This window comes from Populus trichocarpa, chromosome 9 (assembly GCF_000002775.5).
Source record: "Populus trichocarpa isolate Nisqually-1 chromosome 9, P.trichocarpa_v4.1, whole genome shotgun sequence".
NCBI lineage: Eukaryota > Viridiplantae > Streptophyta > Magnoliopsida > Malpighiales > Salicaceae > Populus > Populus trichocarpa.
The window spans coordinates 5,455,161-5,476,686 of NC_037293.2; the positions used below are offsets into that span (position 1 = coordinate 5,455,161).

General features: G+C 35.0%; 2 protein-coding genes across 2 annotated transcripts; one reads left to right on the forward strand and one right to left on the reverse strand.

The window, feature by feature from the left end:
* Positions 1 to 435: 435 nt before the first annotated feature.
* LOC7482342 (nuclear cap-binding protein subunit 1) lies at positions 436 to 13,902 on the reverse strand. Its single transcript, XM_002313326.4, has 19 exons — positions 13,717 to 13,902; positions 13,547 to 13,606; positions 13,335 to 13,391; positions 12,079 to 12,150; positions 11,681 to 11,743; positions 11,210 to 11,386; positions 10,097 to 10,228; positions 9,777 to 9,843; positions 8,782 to 8,981; positions 8,030 to 8,100; positions 7,350 to 7,434; positions 6,528 to 6,596; positions 6,272 to 6,390; positions 5,278 to 5,416; positions 4,145 to 4,645; positions 2,518 to 2,817; positions 2,120 to 2,298; positions 1,893 to 2,004; positions 436 to 825 (listed from the first exon to the last, which is right to left on the reverse strand). The coding sequence occupies exons 1-19, from the start codon at positions 13,798 to 13,800 to the stop codon at positions 706 to 708; spliced, it is 2,607 nt and encodes an 868-aa protein (XP_002313362.2). The 5' UTR covers positions 13,801 to 13,902; the 3' UTR covers positions 436 to 705.
* A 3,754-nt stretch (positions 13,903 to 17,656) lies between these two features.
* Positions 17,657 to 18,455, forward strand: LOC7482341 (uncharacterized). The gene is made up of 2 exons (XM_024608046.2): positions 17,657 to 18,037; positions 18,196 to 18,455. Exons 1-2 carry the CDS (start codon positions 17,701 to 17,703, stop codon positions 18,219 to 18,221), a joined length of 363 nt encoding a protein of 120 aa, XP_024463814.2. The 5' UTR covers positions 17,657 to 17,700; the 3' UTR covers positions 18,222 to 18,455.
* Positions 18,456 to 21,526: the final 3,071 nt, after the last annotated feature.

Genomic DNA, 21,526 nt, shown 5'->3' on the forward strand with positions numbered 1-21,526 from the left:
TTCTGATACTACAACATAGCATGGGGCACGGTAGACAGGTCCCAAAAACTTATTGTCACGTCAACTGATGATAAAATGGTCCATGATGAATCTTTTAATGAGGAGACACCAATAACATATCAACAAGCACAAAAACTGCCCTAAATCACGACCCGATTGACAGCAATAAAATGCGTGTAATAATGGCGAAGAAGAGGCAGACAGAAAAGCGTTCAGCACAAAGTGGGCATTTATTTGTCTACCGTTTCAACAGAGTAACAATGACCGTGCCTAAAATTAACACCTACCTTGTGATTGCTGAGCAAAAACGAAAACATGAGGTTATGAATTACCGATTGAACTGATGATTAATGACCAAAACCAAAAGCAAGACGGCTGTTACCAGTGGAGGTAGCAATTAACGTAAAAACGAGCTCAATGCAACCGTGTCAAAGCTGTACCAAAAACACCATGGAAGAAAACAAACAATATCAAAGATGTTACATAGTTAATATACAGAATACTCATAACCAAGGTTCCCAGATATGCGGCTTTGGTTAGCTTCTCCCTAATCTACCTGACTCGCAGGAGGGGCCCGGGAAAAAAAACATAGTTAAAACAACTTAGCTTGCCCTGGATATTGAAGCTAAACTCAATTTTCTTTCAATAGCCTTAGTCATCTACACTAATCAATTTTGGATGCAGGATAAAATTTTGAGACAAATTTTAGCCAGATGACACATCATTGATTGGCCGACTCAAACCAGAATAAACTGCTTTCTTGAAAAGAGGATGCACATTTTCTGTGAATACATCTGCATCTAGCTTCTCGATGTGAGCCCATATCTGCAAACAAAGTAGTGCATAGACGTCAGATACAGACATCCATTGCGTTCTTTATCATCTTTAACGATACATTTAAACTGAAAAAATATGAATGGCAGTTATGGCCATCATGAATTCATAATATGCACATAAAGAGCAGTGGCTAGTGCACCCAAACAATGAAATAGTATGAGATAGAGAAGTTTCATAGAAATACTCTGCTGGTATCAAACATGCTGTAAGTAACATCAGTAATAGATATCAATGTTCCCAGGCTTCTGTTGCCAAGAAGATCCAAATTTTCAGAGGTTAAAAAGTTTATGGCAATGCTTCACAACAGGAAGTGCAGATGAAACATCAATGAATCAAGTTAAGTGTAGAGTGCAAAACAAAGATACATCTCTGTTCGACTTCTATAATGTTGTGACCACATCCAGCTATATTGCTTGTCCATATCACGTTCCCTCTGTAGGTGTGTGTGTGTGTTCCTTTTCATTTTATGGAGTCACTGATCTGCATTTCTTACAAGTATTGCCAGTTAATTTTCTGTTCAACAGGGCCTACAAGAAAGTAGAGACTGCCTTGGCTACCATCTAACGATCTACCAAGTGCCAATTTCTAAAATAAGTTTAGGCAAATAAGCCTTAAGCTCCTCTGCAGACCATTTGGCAGTGCTCTACCACAGACTGCTGCTGCATCAGTTGTCATGACATTCTCTTAGTAGGACTGAACAAAAGACGAATTGTTCCAGTTGAGGACCCATTGCAGCGAAAAGAACAGCTTTTGCTGAGCTAGATTTCTTACATCAGGGTAAACAAATTTAAATATAAAAAGCACAGGATCTCTAAAACTAAGACTGGCATCAACGAGTTTGTCAAATTGAATACAAAATGTATGCTGCCTAGCAGCCAAAGGGGCATGGCTAAATTCTGAGTTGTTTCCCACCCATTACAGTAAAAATGTTCTGCAACAGCTGTACAAGATCTATCAAAGATGGGAAAGAGAGAATATCTGAACATAAAACTCAGACAAATGCCAAAAAACTAAGAAGTCAGAAAAAGAATAGAAGCTCATTACACCAAATTTACCTCAGAAGCATACTGTCTTGCAAAGGCCTTGACATAGCCGAGAGTTGATAAACACCATTGCTCTTTCTCTCCCACATTATAGATGTTGCTTTCCTTTCCTCCATTCGACTGACTGCCGGAGTCAAGGGAAACAAAATTGCTCTTGAAATGAAAAGTAAATGCAGAGAAAAAAAAAGGGAGGAGAAGAAAAAGGGAGGAGAAGAAAAAGGGCAAGAGGGGGAAGTAACCTTTTGTTGGGTCTCCCACTCTCATTATCCACTTCCATTACTGATGATTCATCGAGATCAACGGTCATTTCATCTGCTTGAATTGACTTTAATTCCCGCAATGTTCGAGCTCTAGATGGATCAGGTAGACGTTCCATCAACACATTTGAGAAGTTTTTGTACAAAGAGAGGAACAATGCCTGCACATGCAAATCATTGTTACAAAAGAGATCTTCCTATATTTTCTTTTTCCACACAAAAACTTTAACCAAGATTCCATTCCGAGGTGACAAGCCATGTTCAGGAAACCAAACTAGTTTGGCATAAATGAATCAGATAGTTTATGCAACATGAGAAAACTAATAAGAATTAAAAGCAGCGAAACAGAGGAAAATTACAGCTAATCTCACGCTGATTACCTCATTTTCATCAAGGGCACGAGCAAGAAGAGCCTCCTTGGCCTCCAAAGACTCATGCACAGACACCTCTTCTTCTTTTGCCTTTTCAGCATTTGCTTTCAAGCGCTTCAACCTCGCAGGGTTATCACCAAGAACAGGCTCACCATCCACAAGAGAGAGCTTTGACTCAGCAGCATCTAACTCTGTTTTTGCCTTTGTCGCTGCTTCTTCAGCTGATACAACACTCTTCTTAAGAGATGATATCTCGTTTCTTAGATCAGATATACGGTTATAAGTCTTGCTGATAGCATTTCTAAGAACCTGTGAATGAACAATTGGGGATTAAAAAGGGAGAAAAATCTAAAGAGATTGTTAATAAAAAACACATGAAATCTTCTCAGTTCCAAAAATATCTAGCAAGAAAACGCAAATCCAGAAGCGGGGAAAATGTTCTACTTAGAAAAGGAAATAGCAGGGAAATGATAATGAAGCGCGGTGAAATCTTATATATGTCTGTTGAATTCCCACCATGAAACCTCAGAGATAAAAAGATCTTAAAGGAAATGAAAGAATTACTAAAGGACTACAAGAAGCAGAGTTTTGGTCACCATTAAGCTTATCAATGAAAACATAACAAAGCTGAACAACAAGTGTGATTCTATCATAAAAATAACGAGTACACAAACATGTGAACACAAGCAGCGAGAGCTAGTTTTCAGTGACAAATAAAAATTGCCAATAAATAATTTTCACTTTGAATATAAAATACAGGCTTTCCCTAGGGAAACATTAACAGCCATACAGCTTCAAAAGAATAGCAAGACAGTTTGCAGATTTATGAACATGCAGATGCCTTCAACTTTCAAGAGCTCTTGAAATGTTGCTTATAAGATAAGAGATTGTTGCAACAGCTGCAAGAAATATAAGTATAGAAGTTAACATCAACCCAGCAAATATATATTGTCGATACCATCCTTTAGTTTTGAATCTTTTATAATCAAAACAATACATTCCAATAAGAAATCCACTCCTATAAGTCAAGAAAGCTTCATCATGAGTATTTGGAGATCACTTCTCCTCCATCCTTTCCATAAAAGGGAGCTTACTTGGAGAGATTATCTTTCCTTCGAAAACCATCAAAAACTTTCCCAAAATGGTTGGCAATGTAAGGGAGGACAATGAGTAAAGGTTCCCTTTTCTCTTCCCCTCCCCTTCCTTTCTCTCGACCAAATAGGTTTGAGATAAAAAGGGCTCACCTTTTTCCTTGTTTTCTACCACTCCTTTAACTCTCTTCCTTCTTCCTCATACCAGAGGGTGAAACCTTGCTTAAGGTATAAAGGCAAGTTCTGGTACCTCATTCATGCATTAATATTTCAAGCAGAAAGTATTTCTTACAATCACTGATATAAGTCTTTCATCTTTACTTTCCATTTGCCTGAAGAATTCAGTTCTACAGTTTTCAAATTGGCACATCTAGTTTTCTAACGATTCAATGGAAGATCATCCCTTGCTAATTTTAAGCTTAAAATCAATCATCACATGGAAGATACAATGGCTCAAAGTTGGTACAGAACATAAATTATGGAGCATCTCAGCAGGAAAAAAAAGCAAGAAAGAAAGAAACCAGCAAAAAGAACTGTTAACATACCTCCCATGGACGATCAGATGTATGAAATTGCTCAATGTTTGCTGGAGAAAATACCCATCTCACAATTGCCAAATTAGAAATTAGTCGATAACCCATCATTCTGTCAATTGCTATGGCAGTCATTTGAGCATTGTTCTTCCAATATGAACTAACTTCAGCTATCAGCATGACCTGCTTATCATGATCAGGACAAATTCGTGCAAATACTTGGCCATATCTCTCCAAAACAGTGATCAAATGAGTGAAACTTTTAGAACCGATTTCAAGAAGGGTATGTACAACCACTTTAAGGGCGACGTCCCAACCATGATTAGGAACTACACTTTCTTCTACCCATGAGATTATTTCTCGAGCAGTTTGCCTTGCCTTCACCTTGTTGTTGAGCTCTGCAGACAAAGCATGCTGCTCAGTTTTTTCTCTACCATCTTCGATGCTGTATATAAAGTTTGGACTACCCTTTGGTGGAAGCAACTCTTCTAAAGCAGGTGCATTCTCAATGCTCTATTCAGACAGATAATATGAAGGAAAAGTGTTAATCAACAGTAGCATCATGCCATCCAGAGGAAGAAATCTCAACCATTAAAACTATGAGAAAGGCAACATGGGAACGTGAGCGAGCGAGAGAGAGATTTAACTTTGTACCATTTATTGTAGGTTTTCCATTTCACCCACATGAAGAACATGATTTGAAGGGGGAAAAACTGATGACATCTGTAATGAACCAAGTTTTTTGTCCAGAACATCTGTTGGCTTTTCAACAGTATGTCTGATAAGCCAAAAGAAAGTGTAACAGCATAATTGCTTTCTAAATGTTAATGTCTTACTCAGGACATAAGAAAAATGAAACCCTGTCAAAAGTTTAAGGTAAGGGTAGGAGCACATCATGATGCGCAAACATTGCAGAGGTGACAGCTTCTAACTGGTTGAAAATTATAGATGCTATAGTCAATACAAAAGATGCCACTGGAACAGGTAATTTTAAAGTAGTAAGAAATTGACAGTAAACAGTCTTGTGCTATAGTCTCAACCATGGCATGCACCTATTGTCCAAATTTTAACCTTTAGAGTGAAATACAAAGACCTTTGGGAAACTTGTGGTGAAAGAAATAACAGTCTTGAGAATAGCCTAATACCTGCTTAACTTTGTCCCAGTATGACAGACGGACTTCTCTTTCCAAGACCTCTTGAACAAACACACGCTGTGGGGCCCACTTAGGTAGGTCTAAAACAAAAGCCCACTCTTCCCATGGCCAGATGAATTGAAAGTTTGACCTGTGAAGTCAGGAAACCATCATAAAACACACTCAGACCGAGAAAAATCCAACTGGCATGGCAAAATGTATTATGATGCAAGCCATTTCCAGATGCATCTAGGGGATTCAACTATATATTTAAGCAAGGGAAGTATGTAATTTCAGTGCATTTCCTGCAAAGGAGAATTTTCTAGCTATTTGGAAATGTATAAAGCATCTTCCAAATAGAAAAGGTTTAGATTTCTTATTTAGGTTTCCCTTTCCTGGTCAAAGTAGGAGTATTTATGTTTCTTATTTAGGAGTCCAAGTCTAATTCAGATTAAGAATATTCCAAGCCAATAAATATGCTTCTAGACTTTATGTTGCAGAATTTAGGAATAAAAGTGCAGCCAGTTGGTTTGGTTTCTTGAAAGTGTGATGCTATTATTAAGGAATGATTCCTTAACCCCTAAAGTGTGATGGATAAGTTTTAGCTGAAAATAATCCCTGCCATGTTTTTCTTTTACTTCATATACTATTCAAATCTGTGTTCAATTTTTAAGTCCTAATTCTCTAAATCCTATCAGCTTAACACTAACAACAATCAACTGAAACTTTCACTACATTGTCCTTGCAAGATATCCAAAACGTGATTGAAATATCAAAGTCTTAGTCTTGTCAAAATAGCTACAAATTACTATTTGAGACTTTCTATAACCAAGGTCTCCCTCTTAATAAGCATTAACTTATATAACGATACAATGCAAATCCAATAAAGAATCAAAAGCTGGCTTTCATTTGAAACCAATATTCCGCTTCCACCCTCCCCGCCCTCCAATAGAGAGTGCAAGAATACCTAACTCTCTTTCGCTAACTTTTCAAAGAGTAGACTTACAGATGGTGTGAAAACCAAAGGATGAGCCTTGTCTGACACTCCGTATCTAAATCAGCTATTTTCTCAAAAAGTGCACGAACTGCACCAGCTACAACTCCAGGGAAGGCTCCAGGAAGAGCCTAACAAGCATAATTCATTGTCAGAAAGAATGAGGAATGAAATAAAATTTTACTGTCTAGAGAGCTTTCTCATAGAATCAACGTTGCATTCAAATGCAAAAGAAGAAAAAAGTGGAACTTAATAGAAACTGCCTTACCTTACAAAGGTCCATTATCACAAGTGTGTAATATATTGGCTTGAAAGGTGGTAATGGTAGCAAAAGTAACTGTAAGAACAATATAGAGATGGTGTTTCATGAGAGAATTTACCAAACAAAATCGATGATAACAAACACAAAGGTTCATGTTGTATTAATTAGCCATTGGTAAAAGTAAATTTGACTGCACAACATTATAAGACCCCACAGTTAAACATCAGAACCATTGTTTTCCCTCCTTCCAAAAGAGAGAATCTTTATAAATAAATTTAAAGCAGGAGAAGCATCCAGTGTTTCAAATTCAGAAAAGTACATCATGATAATAGCACTTCTTATATTTCATTTAACCTTATTTCCAAATAACAGAATCTAATATGGTCAAATTAATTGGATGGCCAAGTTGGGTAGATTTAGATGTTTGGATTTTGTGGAAATTATTTTAGTTGGTTTCAAATTAGGGAAATGATATAAAGCATGCAGTGGACAACTAAAAGAAGGAAAGGTAAGATTGGGAAGTGAACATCTAAACTGGTGAATTCACCCTGTGGCACTCAGCTACTTTGGCATTGATGACTAAAGAGGGCTTTGAGGATCAGAAAACCATTTCTAGATTTCTGGGACTTCATATTCTTAACAATTAGCATTACCAACTAGACAGTATAGTAACTGATCTGCAAACACAGGTGCTTCACAGTTTCATTACACACACAGGACTTGTGACAAGATCGTTGGGATTTCCATGTGACGAAAAGGAGATAAAAGAAGATATAGCATAAAATTGTCAATGAACTTCATCAAAAACACAAACCAGAATTATCTTACCTGAGAGAAAATTGTCTCTGCCATGAGATAGTCGTAACGAAATGGTACAGGCAGGCCAACCATGAACGAAGCACATTCCTTTCGACTAGCTTTGCAAGAACCAAGAAAAAAAAATAACTAACACCGAACATACAAGAGATTCAAATAAAAAATCTGAGACTAGTCCAAATACAAGAGATAAGAAGTAAGGAACATGAAGATGACATCAAGCTGATCAACACCAGCAAAAAATGGTTAAGGGAGAACCCCAGACCCAATTTTACCCCTGGAAAATGAATTAATTACTTTATGACTTCATATAGGCACATGATGCACCAAGGATGTACGCTAGCAATCAAGGATAAGAGACCAGAAAAAAATTCTGCAGGAACAAAATTCCATATAAAAACATGAAACATCCATGGCATGGTGATAGGCTAGCACATAGCTGGTTAGAGACTTTCATGCTACATATGAACTCATCTACGAAACATCAAAAATCAGATGATATCAATCTCCACAAGTTGAAAGAATTAGTCATTGGATTAGCCATATTTTATTACACCTTTTATTTTGTATAGATATTCAAATGAATCCAATAGATCCAGGAACAGCAGCCTACTCATTATAATATTAACGAAAAGTTTAAAACAGTGAGCTATAAATAATGTAGAAGGATGGGTGGATGGTATTATACAAACCATCCATTGAGGAACAAAAGTACATCCAGCAAGTACTCTTCCACAATGAAGCGATCTATGGGTTGCATATCCTGTTATTCAAATAAAGAAGGAAATGAATGTGAAAATGCAGTTTAAAAAAAAATTACTAACACAAGGAAAACTAAATGTAGCACAAAATGAAAAATCTAATTTCAAGTGCTTTTTTTTGTTGAAATAGCATCAGTCAAACACTTTGGCATAGTACACACTGTAGCTGTGAAGCAGCAAACATATTACAAAGTAAAAAAAGAAGAAAAAACAAGTTCCAACACTAAACAAACAGTTCACTCTCTTCAGTTACAGAGAGGAACAAAAAAGCCATCCGATTTCCAAAAGTAGATTACAATATTCTGGTTTCAATACTTGCAGTCCCATTGTCATTTTTTTATGTTATAATGGGAAACCTCAGCATACCAAACTCACATGAAATATAGACAGGTTAAAAAAGAAACTCATACTGTTTCCTTCCACTACAATGTCCAAAGACAGGTTTGAAGGAAAAGATCATGTGCAAAGTGAGGTACCAACATAAAGAAGAGTTGTGGTGCTAGAGGGACACGTTCAATTACCATTGGAAGGTCATCTGTATAATTGAATGTCTACAAATGACCTTCTTATGTTTCAAAAGAAATCACTGAGTTATGAAAAAATCATGACAGCTATCTCCTTCCTGCTGTTTGATATATGCATCCTAACATGTACGAGCATCCACAATATGAAAAGTAAGGTACCTCAATTTTACTCGCGGGAAATATATTAAGCCTGCGTATCCTTTGAGGATACTTTAACTCTGCATCATGCTTCTGTTTACCATAAAGTACCCCAGAGACTTCTGAAAGTGGCTCAGGTTGCTCAGGAGTGTTGATGGGCCCGAACTCATGAGACTTCCCAGCAACCAGCTGAGCTTCAAACGAGAGATGAGGTCTGGGTACTAGAAAGTGTAATGTGGCATAAATCAAACACGGAATCATAAGTGAGGAAGAAAAATAAGGGAAAGTATTGATACCCTATGACTACAGAATTCAAAAAATTGTGTTAAATGCAAGAAAATAACAGAATAATAAAATCTCAAAATTTCACACTACATCAAGAAGATAATAATCATAAATGAAATACAGCATTTAAATGTTATCAAGATTTCAAAGAGGGTAATCAGATGGGAACACTGCATACATTAATTTGTGTGAGAACATGAACCCAATAGTTACTCATTGTGAATAAGGTTCTGTCCACAAGTAAATTTGTTATGAATAAAAAATTCTCATTTATAAGCAAAATTTGTAAGGATTGGGTAAGCTAATTTCATCCTCATGGATGTTTTCTGCAATTCTCAGGAGTTATTAAGCACCCTTTTTTCACATATTCCTCATGGCATAGCAAATGAGTAGAATGCAACCTCAACCTCCCCTCCCCTGGTTCCAATAAAAAAGAACAAGATTGTTCAATGTTTTCTAGATAAAGGTAAACACTAATATAATTTTATTACACTAAGATTGTTCAATGTTCTCTAAATTTTTCTTCCAAGGAATTCATATTTTCCTTCCTATATTATCCTTTACAGTGTTAAATATTCACCATTATCTTGATCTGACCAACAATAACCTGAGGACAACTATATCATTACTACCACAATGAAATAGATAATACAGTGGATGATATCAAAAAGGACAAATTGCAAGAAAAGTATTGAGATGAGAAATAGATACAAATAATACTGGGAGCTTACCACTGTCTACTTTCCATCCATTGCTAGATAGTACTTGAATCCGACCCCATAAATCTTCCAAGAAATCCTGAACAAAACATACAGAATGAATGTTGAGATAGAAAAGAAACAAGCACAACTCAGAAAATTAAAAAGATATTGCATTAATACATTGTGGAACATAAACTTTAATTCATAGTTTCAATAAAAACAGGATATCTAGAAAGGAGCCAAACTTTTCCATAAATTCATTTGTTATTTCTGATTGGTTAAGATGCACCTGTTTGTACTTTTGCATATATGTGATAACAGCATAAAGTAACTACAAAAGAGAATGATACCTTCTCAACAACAGCCCTCCCAGATTCATCATCATCCTCAAAAAAAGACAATCCGGTATCAGAATTATGCCTTCTAATGCTCAAATAAGCTTCTATACCAACCATGACGCTCTCAATCTCCTCAGGAACTTGCTGCACAGAGATGTGGTTGTTAGCAATGGGGAGGGAGAGGCAGGTATCACATATAATATTGAGTTCCCTTGACCCAAGACTGGATGAGTATATGCAAAATAAGGCAGGAAAAAAAAATATTACAACAGAGTAAAGGGAAATTCATTTTCTCTGTAACTTTAAAAGAAATAGAACTTAGATTAAGAAGAAGAAAAGAGGTACCAAAGACCTGTCAACAAGTCCCTGCTGAACAAAAAAGGTCACTTTGGTATTCTAAAGACCAAATTTTCTTAGAACTTTTATATAATACTGGCTTACATGATTCAGATTCAACAAACATAAGTCTAATTAACGATTTATCTAAGAATCATAAGTCCGGATAAAAACATATGAAAGTTTCATGCATTCATTACCACACGCACAAACATCTTCCACGTGATATGCTACAGTTAAATACAGCTTGATGAATCAAATGCTTACATTCAAAACTTTGCATTTTTATTTCATAGTTAACCTAACATAAAATAACAGTCTGACATTTCTAACTTGTGTCCATTCTGTGTAAGGATCCCAACAACCATAATAGTTTCCAATACACCAAGAAGTCAGCATCTTTCAAGCAGTGCCTGATATTCATTTTGACAAAAATATATGATGACCATGAATACAAGTACTTGGTCTGAGAACTTAATTTGACACAAATCAAATTAACAAAGATGCATGATAAAATAGAATTTATAACTTGAGTTGACAAAGATGCATGATAAAATAGAATTTCCCAATAACCATATTAGTTTTGAATACACCAACAAGTAAGCATCTTCCAATGAGCCCTTTATATTCATTTCAACGCAAATAAATAGTTATGGATTCAAGAATTTTTTATGAGAACTTAAGATGATGGAATGTGAAATCTAATTGACACGTGCTTGATGAAATAGACTTTATGGCATGAGAGATGCCTAAGCTAACCAACAATGATGTAACCAAGAGATGCATTACCTCAACAAGCTCTGATCCTCCCCATGGAAGACAGGATAAAATGCAGCTTACATAAAAGTCCCCACGGGCTTGCCAGGAAGGATTTCCTTTCTCTTCATCCAATGTTGTGGCAGCAGATGATAAGAGTGTTTCAAAGACAACTACCAGAGAAGAAGGTTGGAGAACTTTACTGCACATCTACAACAAAGAATACAATCATTTTGCCAAGTTTCTGATCAGACTTGAAAAAGAAAATAAAAACACAAGATGCCATGAACGCCATAACACATTTAGCTAAATCTACTTCACACCCTAATTATTTTCTATCACCCAGTGTTACCAATAACCTGAAAGGCAGAGAAGAAATTCTCTGACTGCTTGATTTAAATGAACCCTAGCAAAACATCATGAACACTCCTGATCTTCTTTGCAAAAGCAATCACCTATAGATGTGCATTGAATGATTGAATAGGAAAAGCTATATCAGCGTACCATAACAGTAAGAAAGCGCATCAAAATGCGAATCATGTCACAGTTTCCAAAATCTAGGGCATCCTGAAACGTTCACAGACATGGAGAGAAGAAAGGTCATTTACAAGAATAGTACATCAGTGAGAACAGTGCAGGATAGAATTAAATTAGTGCTAATAAGCAGCGACACCAGATAAAGGCCCTCTTCATAATTTTTTACAAAAATATCTGACAATTGAAGCTTTTATTTGAAGAAAGCACTACATGTGATGACTTTTACAGGCACAATTACAATATGCACGATGATAGGCATGTATGAACCCTAAAGAATATATAAGCATTTAGATCTCATCAGGCTACCAGGGGCATTTCAAACTGAACTGGTATAATCACAGCCTATTCAGGCCAGGTATGCTCACCTGAAAATTAGCTTGAGTTGCCTCCACCATTTGCTTCACGAAGTCCTCATTCTCCAAGTTCAATAGGCCAACCTGTGTGTGTTTGTATGTGTGTGAGGAGGAGAGAGAGAGAGAGAACCAAGAGAATAAGCAGGTCATTCACTGTATTTGCAGTAAAGCCAATTCAACAAAGCACAAAACCAGTCAAAATCAAAAGGAAATATGCAAAACAGAGAATGATGAGATGATTGGTATTCTATGCAGGTAACATTGCATGCTGTGCATGTTTTTGACATTTATTTGGGTGTTTAATGACCAGAGAGGCATCTCTACCACCAGGAAGAAAAAGAACTTGGCATGGGAAAAGACTCAGTAGTCTTCTTCAGTATTGATGCTCTTCTTCATCTACTTTTGGTCGGTTGTAATAAGCTCATCAGTATCATGCTAAACATAATCATAATGTACTAAAATACCATCGTGATACAAGGATGATAAGTTTTATTCCCTCAAAGTGTATGCCCTGTTAAAGTGGGAGTTTTGTAGTCTTTTCTTATCATCTTTTTATTTTATATCATGTTAGATTAATGAGGAAAATATAGGTCATGCCACCGAGCTTATAGGAGCCGAAATAGATCTGTAAATGTTCTAACTATGAATAGACTTCATGGTAGAAAAGGAAATGGGGTAATCTTTCAAAAAATCGAATGGATTTGGCAACCATGAGGTCCTCACTTTTCTATTCAAATTCCTTTCTTCAGTACTTTGTAGCTAACAAGGTCCACGCCTAATTCTTCTAACTTGCTAGGTAACCCATTAAAAATCACCATGATCATCATGACACTTGCAGGTTACATCCTTGGCACACTAACCTAACTCAATATAAGGCAAATAGAAAAAGAGTTTGCCCTCCTCGGATTGAGAGATGAAGGATGAGCGACCCGCCTCGCCTGGAAGAGTAACTTACCAGGGGGTTACTAGCGATCTTTAGAACCATATCTGTCTGATAATTTTCATGAAGGGGTTCCATTCATCTAGTCCCAGCATAAGACTAGCTAATAGAGCCCGTGTCCATAAAAAGCAGACTCCAGAAACTACAAAAGGAATATACCACAGGAAGGTGATAGACACTACTCTTAATGCATTTTTGAAAGAAAAAAAAACGAGACCAAAAAAAAAACACAGCCCCGAGATAATCAAGAATACATGCCACGATTTGACAAACATGAAATATTCTTACATCCAAGTAAATTAAACGAGAACATGATAGAGTACAATACCAAAGTTCCATATAAAGGAATCTTGTGAGGCAACTGTTCAGCACACTGGAGAAGGAACTGTCATTTGGAAAGAAATCACAGTAAATAAAACAGCATGCGCATGAAAGCAAAACAATCTTATTAATCAGCGTTTCCTTGTTCAAAATCAAACAAAAGAAAACATAAGCTAATTTGTAGTAGAATCAAAAAAAAAAAAAGGAATTGAACTTTACAGATAAAATATCGTTAGAAGAGTGCTCCAACTCTCGCCGAATAACACCGAAGCAAGTTTCCTGCAAGGTTAAAAAATCATGAACAGAAAGAATGGTTTTAAAAAAAGATCTTGGAAACCTAGGGTTTTTTCAATAAATCGAAAAATTAGAATGAGTGTTATAGTACTGACAATGTGTTCTTTGAAGTCGGAGCTGGTGCCATAGTCGGGGCAGTTGTCGCCGATTCGAAGAAGGAGACTTCTCCAGCTGCTCATTTTTTCGCTTTCTTTACCTCTCCTGAACTAAAAGCTTATTTTCTTTTCAGAGAGGAGGAAAGGAGTTTTTGAACGACAGGAGGGGATTGCAGGGTTTAATGGTCTGGGTCGATGAACCAACCCTAAACGAGTCTATGTACACCGTTTTGGGCCTTCTGCGTTTCCTCTTGGAGTCTTGGTGCTTTTGGGCATTTTCAATATAGCCCATTACTTTTTTAGTTTTTGTTTTGGGTTTTACCTCCAAATTTGTCCGAAAGGGAATTTCAAATTCAAAATATTCATTCGTTCTCATGGGATTTATCATAATAATTGTATACATGAAAGATCTCCCTTTCATGGAATAACATTACTCCATATATTTCCCAAAAAATTTAAATTTTTTTTGGTTAAAATTTAATATAGTTTGTACGTTTTGATGTGCTGATATCAAAAATAATTTTAAAAAAATAAAAAAATATCATTAACATGCATTTCGGCACAAAAAGTTATTTGAAAAACAACCGCTATCACACTGCCAAACATATTCTATATATACGTTTGTTTAAGAGTATGTTTGTTTTTAAAATGTTTTTAATAGGACCTATAAAAAAACAAAAATCATGTATTTTTAATTTTGAAAGAGATGTAATTTATATTTTAAAAAGATTATATCTAAAAGTCCTCAAACTCACCTTACCATGCCTCAAAAATAAACACTTATTCCAAACTAAAGTATTGAGATTTGAGAATAATTCTAGATCTGGCCTATGACCAATAAATTATAGTTCACAAAAATCTAAAGGGAAAGGGAATTTATTGTCGAGCAAGACACGAAAAAAAATTATTCATTTTAATAGGCGTGATAATAAAATTATTCTTGAGTAGTAGAACTTTTAAACAATATATTGGAGGTAAGGTAGTTTTTCATCATGATATAATTGTCTATAATAATTTATATAGGGACAAATTTGTAATTTTATTTTTGGTATATTTGTTTTCTCTTTATAGACAAGGACTAAAAACATGAAGAAAATAAAGTTTAATATCAAAATTTGAATTTCCAAGACTAGAACCAGGTGATAGAAAATCTAAATCAAATTGAAGATTTCTATATCAAAATCCAAACGAAACATAAGTTTTTGTTCTTAGTCAAATACAATCCTCATTATTTTATTTAAAAAAAAACAATTAATATTTTACCACACAAAATCAAAACCAAATTCTTCTTCAAACATCCCTTAAGGCTCAAATACACTAGAGATAGTGCAAATTAAAGAAACACGAGCAAAAGAAACCATTATATTGTAACATTAGAGGGTGAAACCTCAAATTAAAGTTCAATGACCAAAAAAATTGCAATATTCATACGAGTATACATTCAAATCCATGGTAATTGTGTTTGTATAAACAGTACTTAGTGCTGCTTCGAAGAGGATGAAATATCAAATTAAAGTTTAATGGGCAAATTAAAAAAATGCACAATTCACGTGAATAGTTAAATCCACGGTAATTGTGTTTGTGAGTCCGTTTGTTTGCGTGGTTGTTTCTGCGTTTAAAGTAACCACAACCAAACAATTGTTTGGTAACATTCAGAACCCAATTTATTCTTGACGGGGCTCATTGAGTTTTGCGTTTAAAACGTAGTTAAATTCAAAGTAGCTCTCAGTTGCTTTGCTCTTGGTGCGTTTAATCAAAATAGCTCTCGCTGCGTTTAAAACTCACCTTACCATACCTCAAAAACAAACACTTGTTCCATACCAAAATATTGAGATTTGAGAATAATTCTAGATCTGGCCAATGACCAATAAATTATAATTAACAAAAATATATAGGGAAAGGGAATTTATTGTCGACCAAGACACGAAAAAAATTATTCATTGTATAACAGGCGTGATGATAAAATTACTCTTGAGTTATAAAACTTTTGAATTGGGTATTGGGAGTAAGGTGGTATTTCACCGTGATATAATTGTTTATAACAATTTGTATAGGGATAAATTCATAAATTTATTTTTTTTAATATATTTATCCTCTCTCGATAGACAATGACTGAAAAAACAAAGGAAATAAATTTTGTCTTTGAAACTTGAATCTTCAAAACTAGAACCACGTGATAGAAAATTTAAAATTTTAGAGATCAAATTGGAGATTTCCGCATCAAAATCCAAATGAAACATATGTTTTTGTTTTTTTATCAAATATAATCCCTGTTATTTTATTTAAAAAGACAATTAAATTTTATCAAACACATGCTTACTTTTATAAAAAATAGAAAAGAAGCGAGAGACAAGAAGCCACGGACGGTGCCGGGCCTCTTTCCGGTGGCAGGGATCTTAACCGAGGTGAGCTGGTTACGGGGTGGCGATTTATTTAGCTGATAAAAGTGTTGCTCATCGGTGAATTGTTGTGGGCAGAATGCGCACCGCTGGGTGCTCAGCAACAGCATACAAGAAGCCATGCATTTTCTTCTGTCAAAAATGCTGCACAAACTACTATAGTAGGCCCAATCTGGAAGACCAAGAGAGGAAGGCCCAAATGCCCTTCAAAATTCATGTTTCTACTTGATCTTTTCCTCCCTGCTACTTGATAATATTGTATTAAAAAACTTTAAATATTCTACAAATATATTTATATAATATAAATATATATTTTAGATTAAGTTGAGGCGAATTTCAGATTAAATTTGATAATATTCACGCCATTTCTAGATACATCGGATCCAGAAATTAATTATCTATTCTTTCAGTATCATTATATTTGGATTAATTTATCATCTTTAATTTTTAGTTCTCATTTGTCATTACAATTAAATGCAGTCTGGCTTCAAATTTTTCTAAAAGGTTGATATCTATAAACAATATAAATGAATTATATAGTTAATTAAAGTTAAATATTTTTACAAATTTGCAAATCACATTAAAAACAAAAGCGTGAATTGCTTTAAAATTGAACATATATTTTTTAATATTTTCAAATCACAAACCCCCTCCAAAACACACAACCCCCCCCCCCCCTCCAAAACACACAACCCCCCCCCCCCTCCAAAACACACAACCCCCCACCCCCCTCCAAACCCCAGTTGAGTCAATGATATATTTTCACAAACTCAAATAAAGTAAATTCCATGATTTTAAAACTTATTTAAACTCTACTTATTTATAGTTGAAATAAATTATAGTATAAAATTGATAATTCCAAATAAGTTGTTAAAAGCTGTAAATTTATAGAGTTGAAAAATAATGAAAAATATTTAAAAATTTATTAATTTAATGTTTTCTTAACATAAAAATACTTTTGAAAAAACATCTAAATACAGAAACAGAAATTATATCAAACACCTCCGAAATTAATCAATCCAAAGAAAGAGGGATTGTCTTTTCCTCTGCATGAACCGCCCTAGGCAATTGAGTTTTATTTCCTTCTTTTCTCCTACATAAGTTTTGATTTATTTCTAACCATCAAAAAAGGAACCTGGGAGGTAGAAAAAAAGCATTTATTTATATATCAGAGTTAATATATAATTAGTAAGTGTCCGTTTCTGGCCACATTACCAAACAATGCTCTCATGCGCATGAATGTTAAATTGTTAGTTTCAGAGTGACGCAACGCGCACGCACCAGTCCATGATCAGTTCGAACTTTGAAGCTGTTTTTCTGTGCAAAAATCCAATATCATCAATCTCAAGAATCTCCAGTTTTCAACAACTGTCTACCACCCCAGCATATTAATTTCCATGTGTCACCTAGCTTCTATATTCATACAATCTTGAAACGGCAAATAAACATGAGCCAGTAAGAAAGTGATAGCTGAAAGACCTATCTCCTCCCAACCCTCTCTCTCTCTCCCTCTCTCTCTATATATATATATGAACTCAATCATGCATGCCACAACCAGATTCAAAATCAAACCTTGAGATATAGAATGCAGCGTCCGAGAGAAATGGCAAGCACTAAGACTCATGCACTGGTCTTGGCATGGTTGCTGGCAGTTGGAGCCCGATTTTTGGGTGACCACAAGGTCTCAGCCCAGTGTGGAGGTAGCTTTGTTGACATTGAAGCCCAGTGCTCTCAATTCGTTCATAAAACAGGGCCGAAAACACCTCCCTCTCTGGGGTGTTGTCAAGTGGTCAAGACTTTGAACGTCAATTGTGTTTGCCGATTTGTGACACCACAAGTGGAAGCGATGATTAGCATGGAGAAAGTGGTCTATGTTGCTCGAACTTGTGGAGTTACGGTCCGAGCTGGAACGCAATGTGGAAGTAAGTCTACTATGATTTGTCAAGACTAAACAGTTTAAATATATAGTACAATTCTCCCATTACTTTTCTTTCTTGTTTTTCAGAGTTCAAGTTTCTTGCAATGCCAATATTCCAAGGTTAAGATTGATGCTTGATTTTTTTTCTCTTCCGTTTTTCAGGTTACGTCGTTCCTCCTCTTGTTTGAGATGAAGAATATACAGGAGATGCCATGCCTGAAATCTAATAACTAAAACCCCCTCAATAAAAGCCCAGATGTATGGCAGAAACATTTCCTATCTTTAATATTATATAGTTTCACATTAAAAACATCGAGTTTTCTGTTCCTCTTACCTGTAAGAAAGATCGCATAAATCTAGCTCACTATTAGTCTCATTGAGTAAATTATGTGAAATTCGTTACGAGATGATTGTGGGATTTATCGCTTTATGACTGAAAGGAAATAGCTGGTTGAGTTGGCTTAAAAATTTCGCCATCGATGGTGCCTTCAACTAGGCAATACAAACTGGAGCACACCGCTTTATACGACGGGAAGAAAATAGGGAGTTGAGATAATTTAACAATTTCCTCATCAATGTTGCCTTCAATGACGCATTAGATTAAAAAAAATTTTGATTATCTCCCCGCAAATCCAATTAAGACTTATATATCAGAAAATAGATTAATTTCTTGATTATAATAATTCAATTTAATCTTTCTGGCCAAGATGACTGATAGTCAATACTTAGTGTCTAGTAGACTAAAGTGACTAGTGACAAGTACCTACAAAATATCTCATTTGATAGATTTGAGTTTTAAATGCTTAAATAAGCATATTTAAAAAAATACTTAAATATTAATGAGGAAAAACATCTCTTACATATACATTAATGAAGAATAAATATCTTTCACGCAATTATTAATACGATGAAAATATGGTAAGTCCATTGAAAGATTTTTTATATACCCATGAATGTAGAGAGAGAAAGATCTAAAATTTAGTTGAGTCCACAAGAGATGAGCTCTTTCCCTACTCTTCTTCTTATTAAGCCCATAAAGTTAAGCTCTTCCTCAAGTTTGAGTCCATTAGTGGTTTTGCCTAGATATTTGTTATTTGAGACTAGGGGTGTTCATGGTCCGGTTTTAACCTAAAAATTCAACCAAACCGGAAAATAGTATTCCTTATTAATATAACCCGGACCGAACCGAGAACCGGTTCAAACCGAACCGATTTTGTTCGGTTCGGATCGGTTTTTTAGCATAAAAAACCAGAAAAAAACCGGACTGTGGTATTTGGATAAGCTAATCTTCATCACTGAGCTAAATCAAAGAAAAATTTGACGTCAAATATCAATCTGAGCTATTAATCACAGCAACCACTTAGAAATTTAAGAAAAGCAACCAGAAAAAGCAATCAGCAATTAAAGTCTTCCACATGGGGGCTGGGAAGGGGAAGGGGAAGGGGAAGGGAAAGGGGGAAAGGGGAAAGGGGAAGGGTCGAAGGGGAAAGGGAAGGCTGGGAAGGGGAAAAGGGGAAGGGGAAGGGCCGAAGGGGAAGGGGAAGGCTGGGAAGGGGGGAAGGGGGGAAGGGAAGGCTGGAAAGGGAGAGGGGGGTGGCGGCTGGAGAGGGAGAAAGTGATTTAGGGTTAGGAATGATTTTTTTATACCTTTTTTTAAACCGATTCGGTTTGGTCCGATTCAATCGGTTTAAGCTTTTTTAAACAAGAACAAAACCGGACCGGGTGGTTTTTATTTATTTTTTAATCGGTTTTTTCTATCGGTTCGGTTTTTTCGGTTAATTTTTTTTTGTTTTTTCGGTTTAATCGGTTGGTCGGTTTTTCTGAACACCCCTATTTGAGACTATGAATCTTAAACTTTTGGCTTTTTTAAACATGTTAAATTTAAGTTTATCAAAAATAAATTAAAGAAAGTGACTGTATGCCTTTTCTTTTTTTAACAAGGAAAAAGCTTAAAGATTATCACAAAATGAAAAGATGCCTCGACATTCAACTCTAAATTCTAGCCATCTATTTAAGAAAAAAGCCTAGAATTTGACTAACATTATCGTTAGATTTACTGAGAATTAAAATTCATATACTGAGAATTAAAATTCATATATTTTTTATTTTTTTTAATGAGATTATCCTGAATTCATGACCTATATCGCAGGTTAAATCAACCGACTTGATTTCCTCATTTTTTCTAATTAGCTTTTTTTCTCTTTTCAATTTTATGCTTTAATATTGGGTTGATTGGAAATTAGATTTTGTAATTTGTTACAATCTATTTTATATGAGGTTATCTCCATCTCACGAATCAAGTCACGAGTTTAGCGGATTAACCCTGGTTGAGTCGAGTTATTTTTTATGTCATTTTTTTTTTAATTTCATCTTCCAACACTAAGTTAATTGAGAATTGAATTTCATGATTTATTTCAATTTGTTTTATATTGGGTTATCCCGATCTCATGATCCGGGTTGCGGGCTTGACAAGTTAACTTGAGTTGACCCGAATCATTTTTTGGGTCATTTTTAATCGTTTTTTTCCAGAATCATCATTCAACATTGAGTTTATTGAAAATTAAGTTTTGAAAATTGTTTTGATTTATTTTTTATGAGGATTAATATAATCTCATGACTTAGTATGCAGAATGACAAGTTAATTCAGATTGACCATAATTAATTCAAAATGTTTCTTTTTTAATGGTTATTAATAAAATTTCATTTTAAATATTCATATTGAGTTAAAATATATTTTTACTGTTGAACGAGAATTAGAGAGTATTTGGCAGTGTGGTTGTGGTTGCTTTTCAAATAACATTTCATGCCGAAATGCATGCCTATGATATTTTTTTATTTTTTAAAAATTATTTTTGACATCAGCACATCAAAACAATTTAAAACATACAAAACATATTAAATTTTAACAAAAAAAAATTAAATTTTTTAAAAACACGGTTTGCACCGCGTTCCGAATACCGAAACTTATTCTTACTCATCACTCGTTTTCCTGTTTACTTTTTTCATGTGCGCTAAAATTCAACCTTATTTGCTTTCCATGTTGATTATCAAAGAGACGTAATCCATTACATCATTGAACGTAAGAGAATTAAAGCTCTACGAGGAGCCGATTTCATGAAGATGGGACTCTACAAACTCTCCATTCGATGCTTCCGTTTACATCCTTATATCTAAAGATAATCAAATCCAATGGTTGGCTTTCAAGAAATAAAAGAATAAATTACACTAACCCCTTAAAATTATGAAGACTATCCAAAAATTTTATAATTCGACACCAACCTCCCCATATTTTATGCAAAATCCATCACAAGCCGCGACTAGGGATATCTCTCACACGCTGACGTATATATTATACATGTTAGTTATTTTTGTAATTTTTAATTATAATTTATATTTATTAAAATATCAAATTACTCCTCAACAACATGGTTATAACTAAAAAAACCAGGTTGAAAAATATAAAAAGCTTCTTAATAGAGTTTAATTTTTTGTT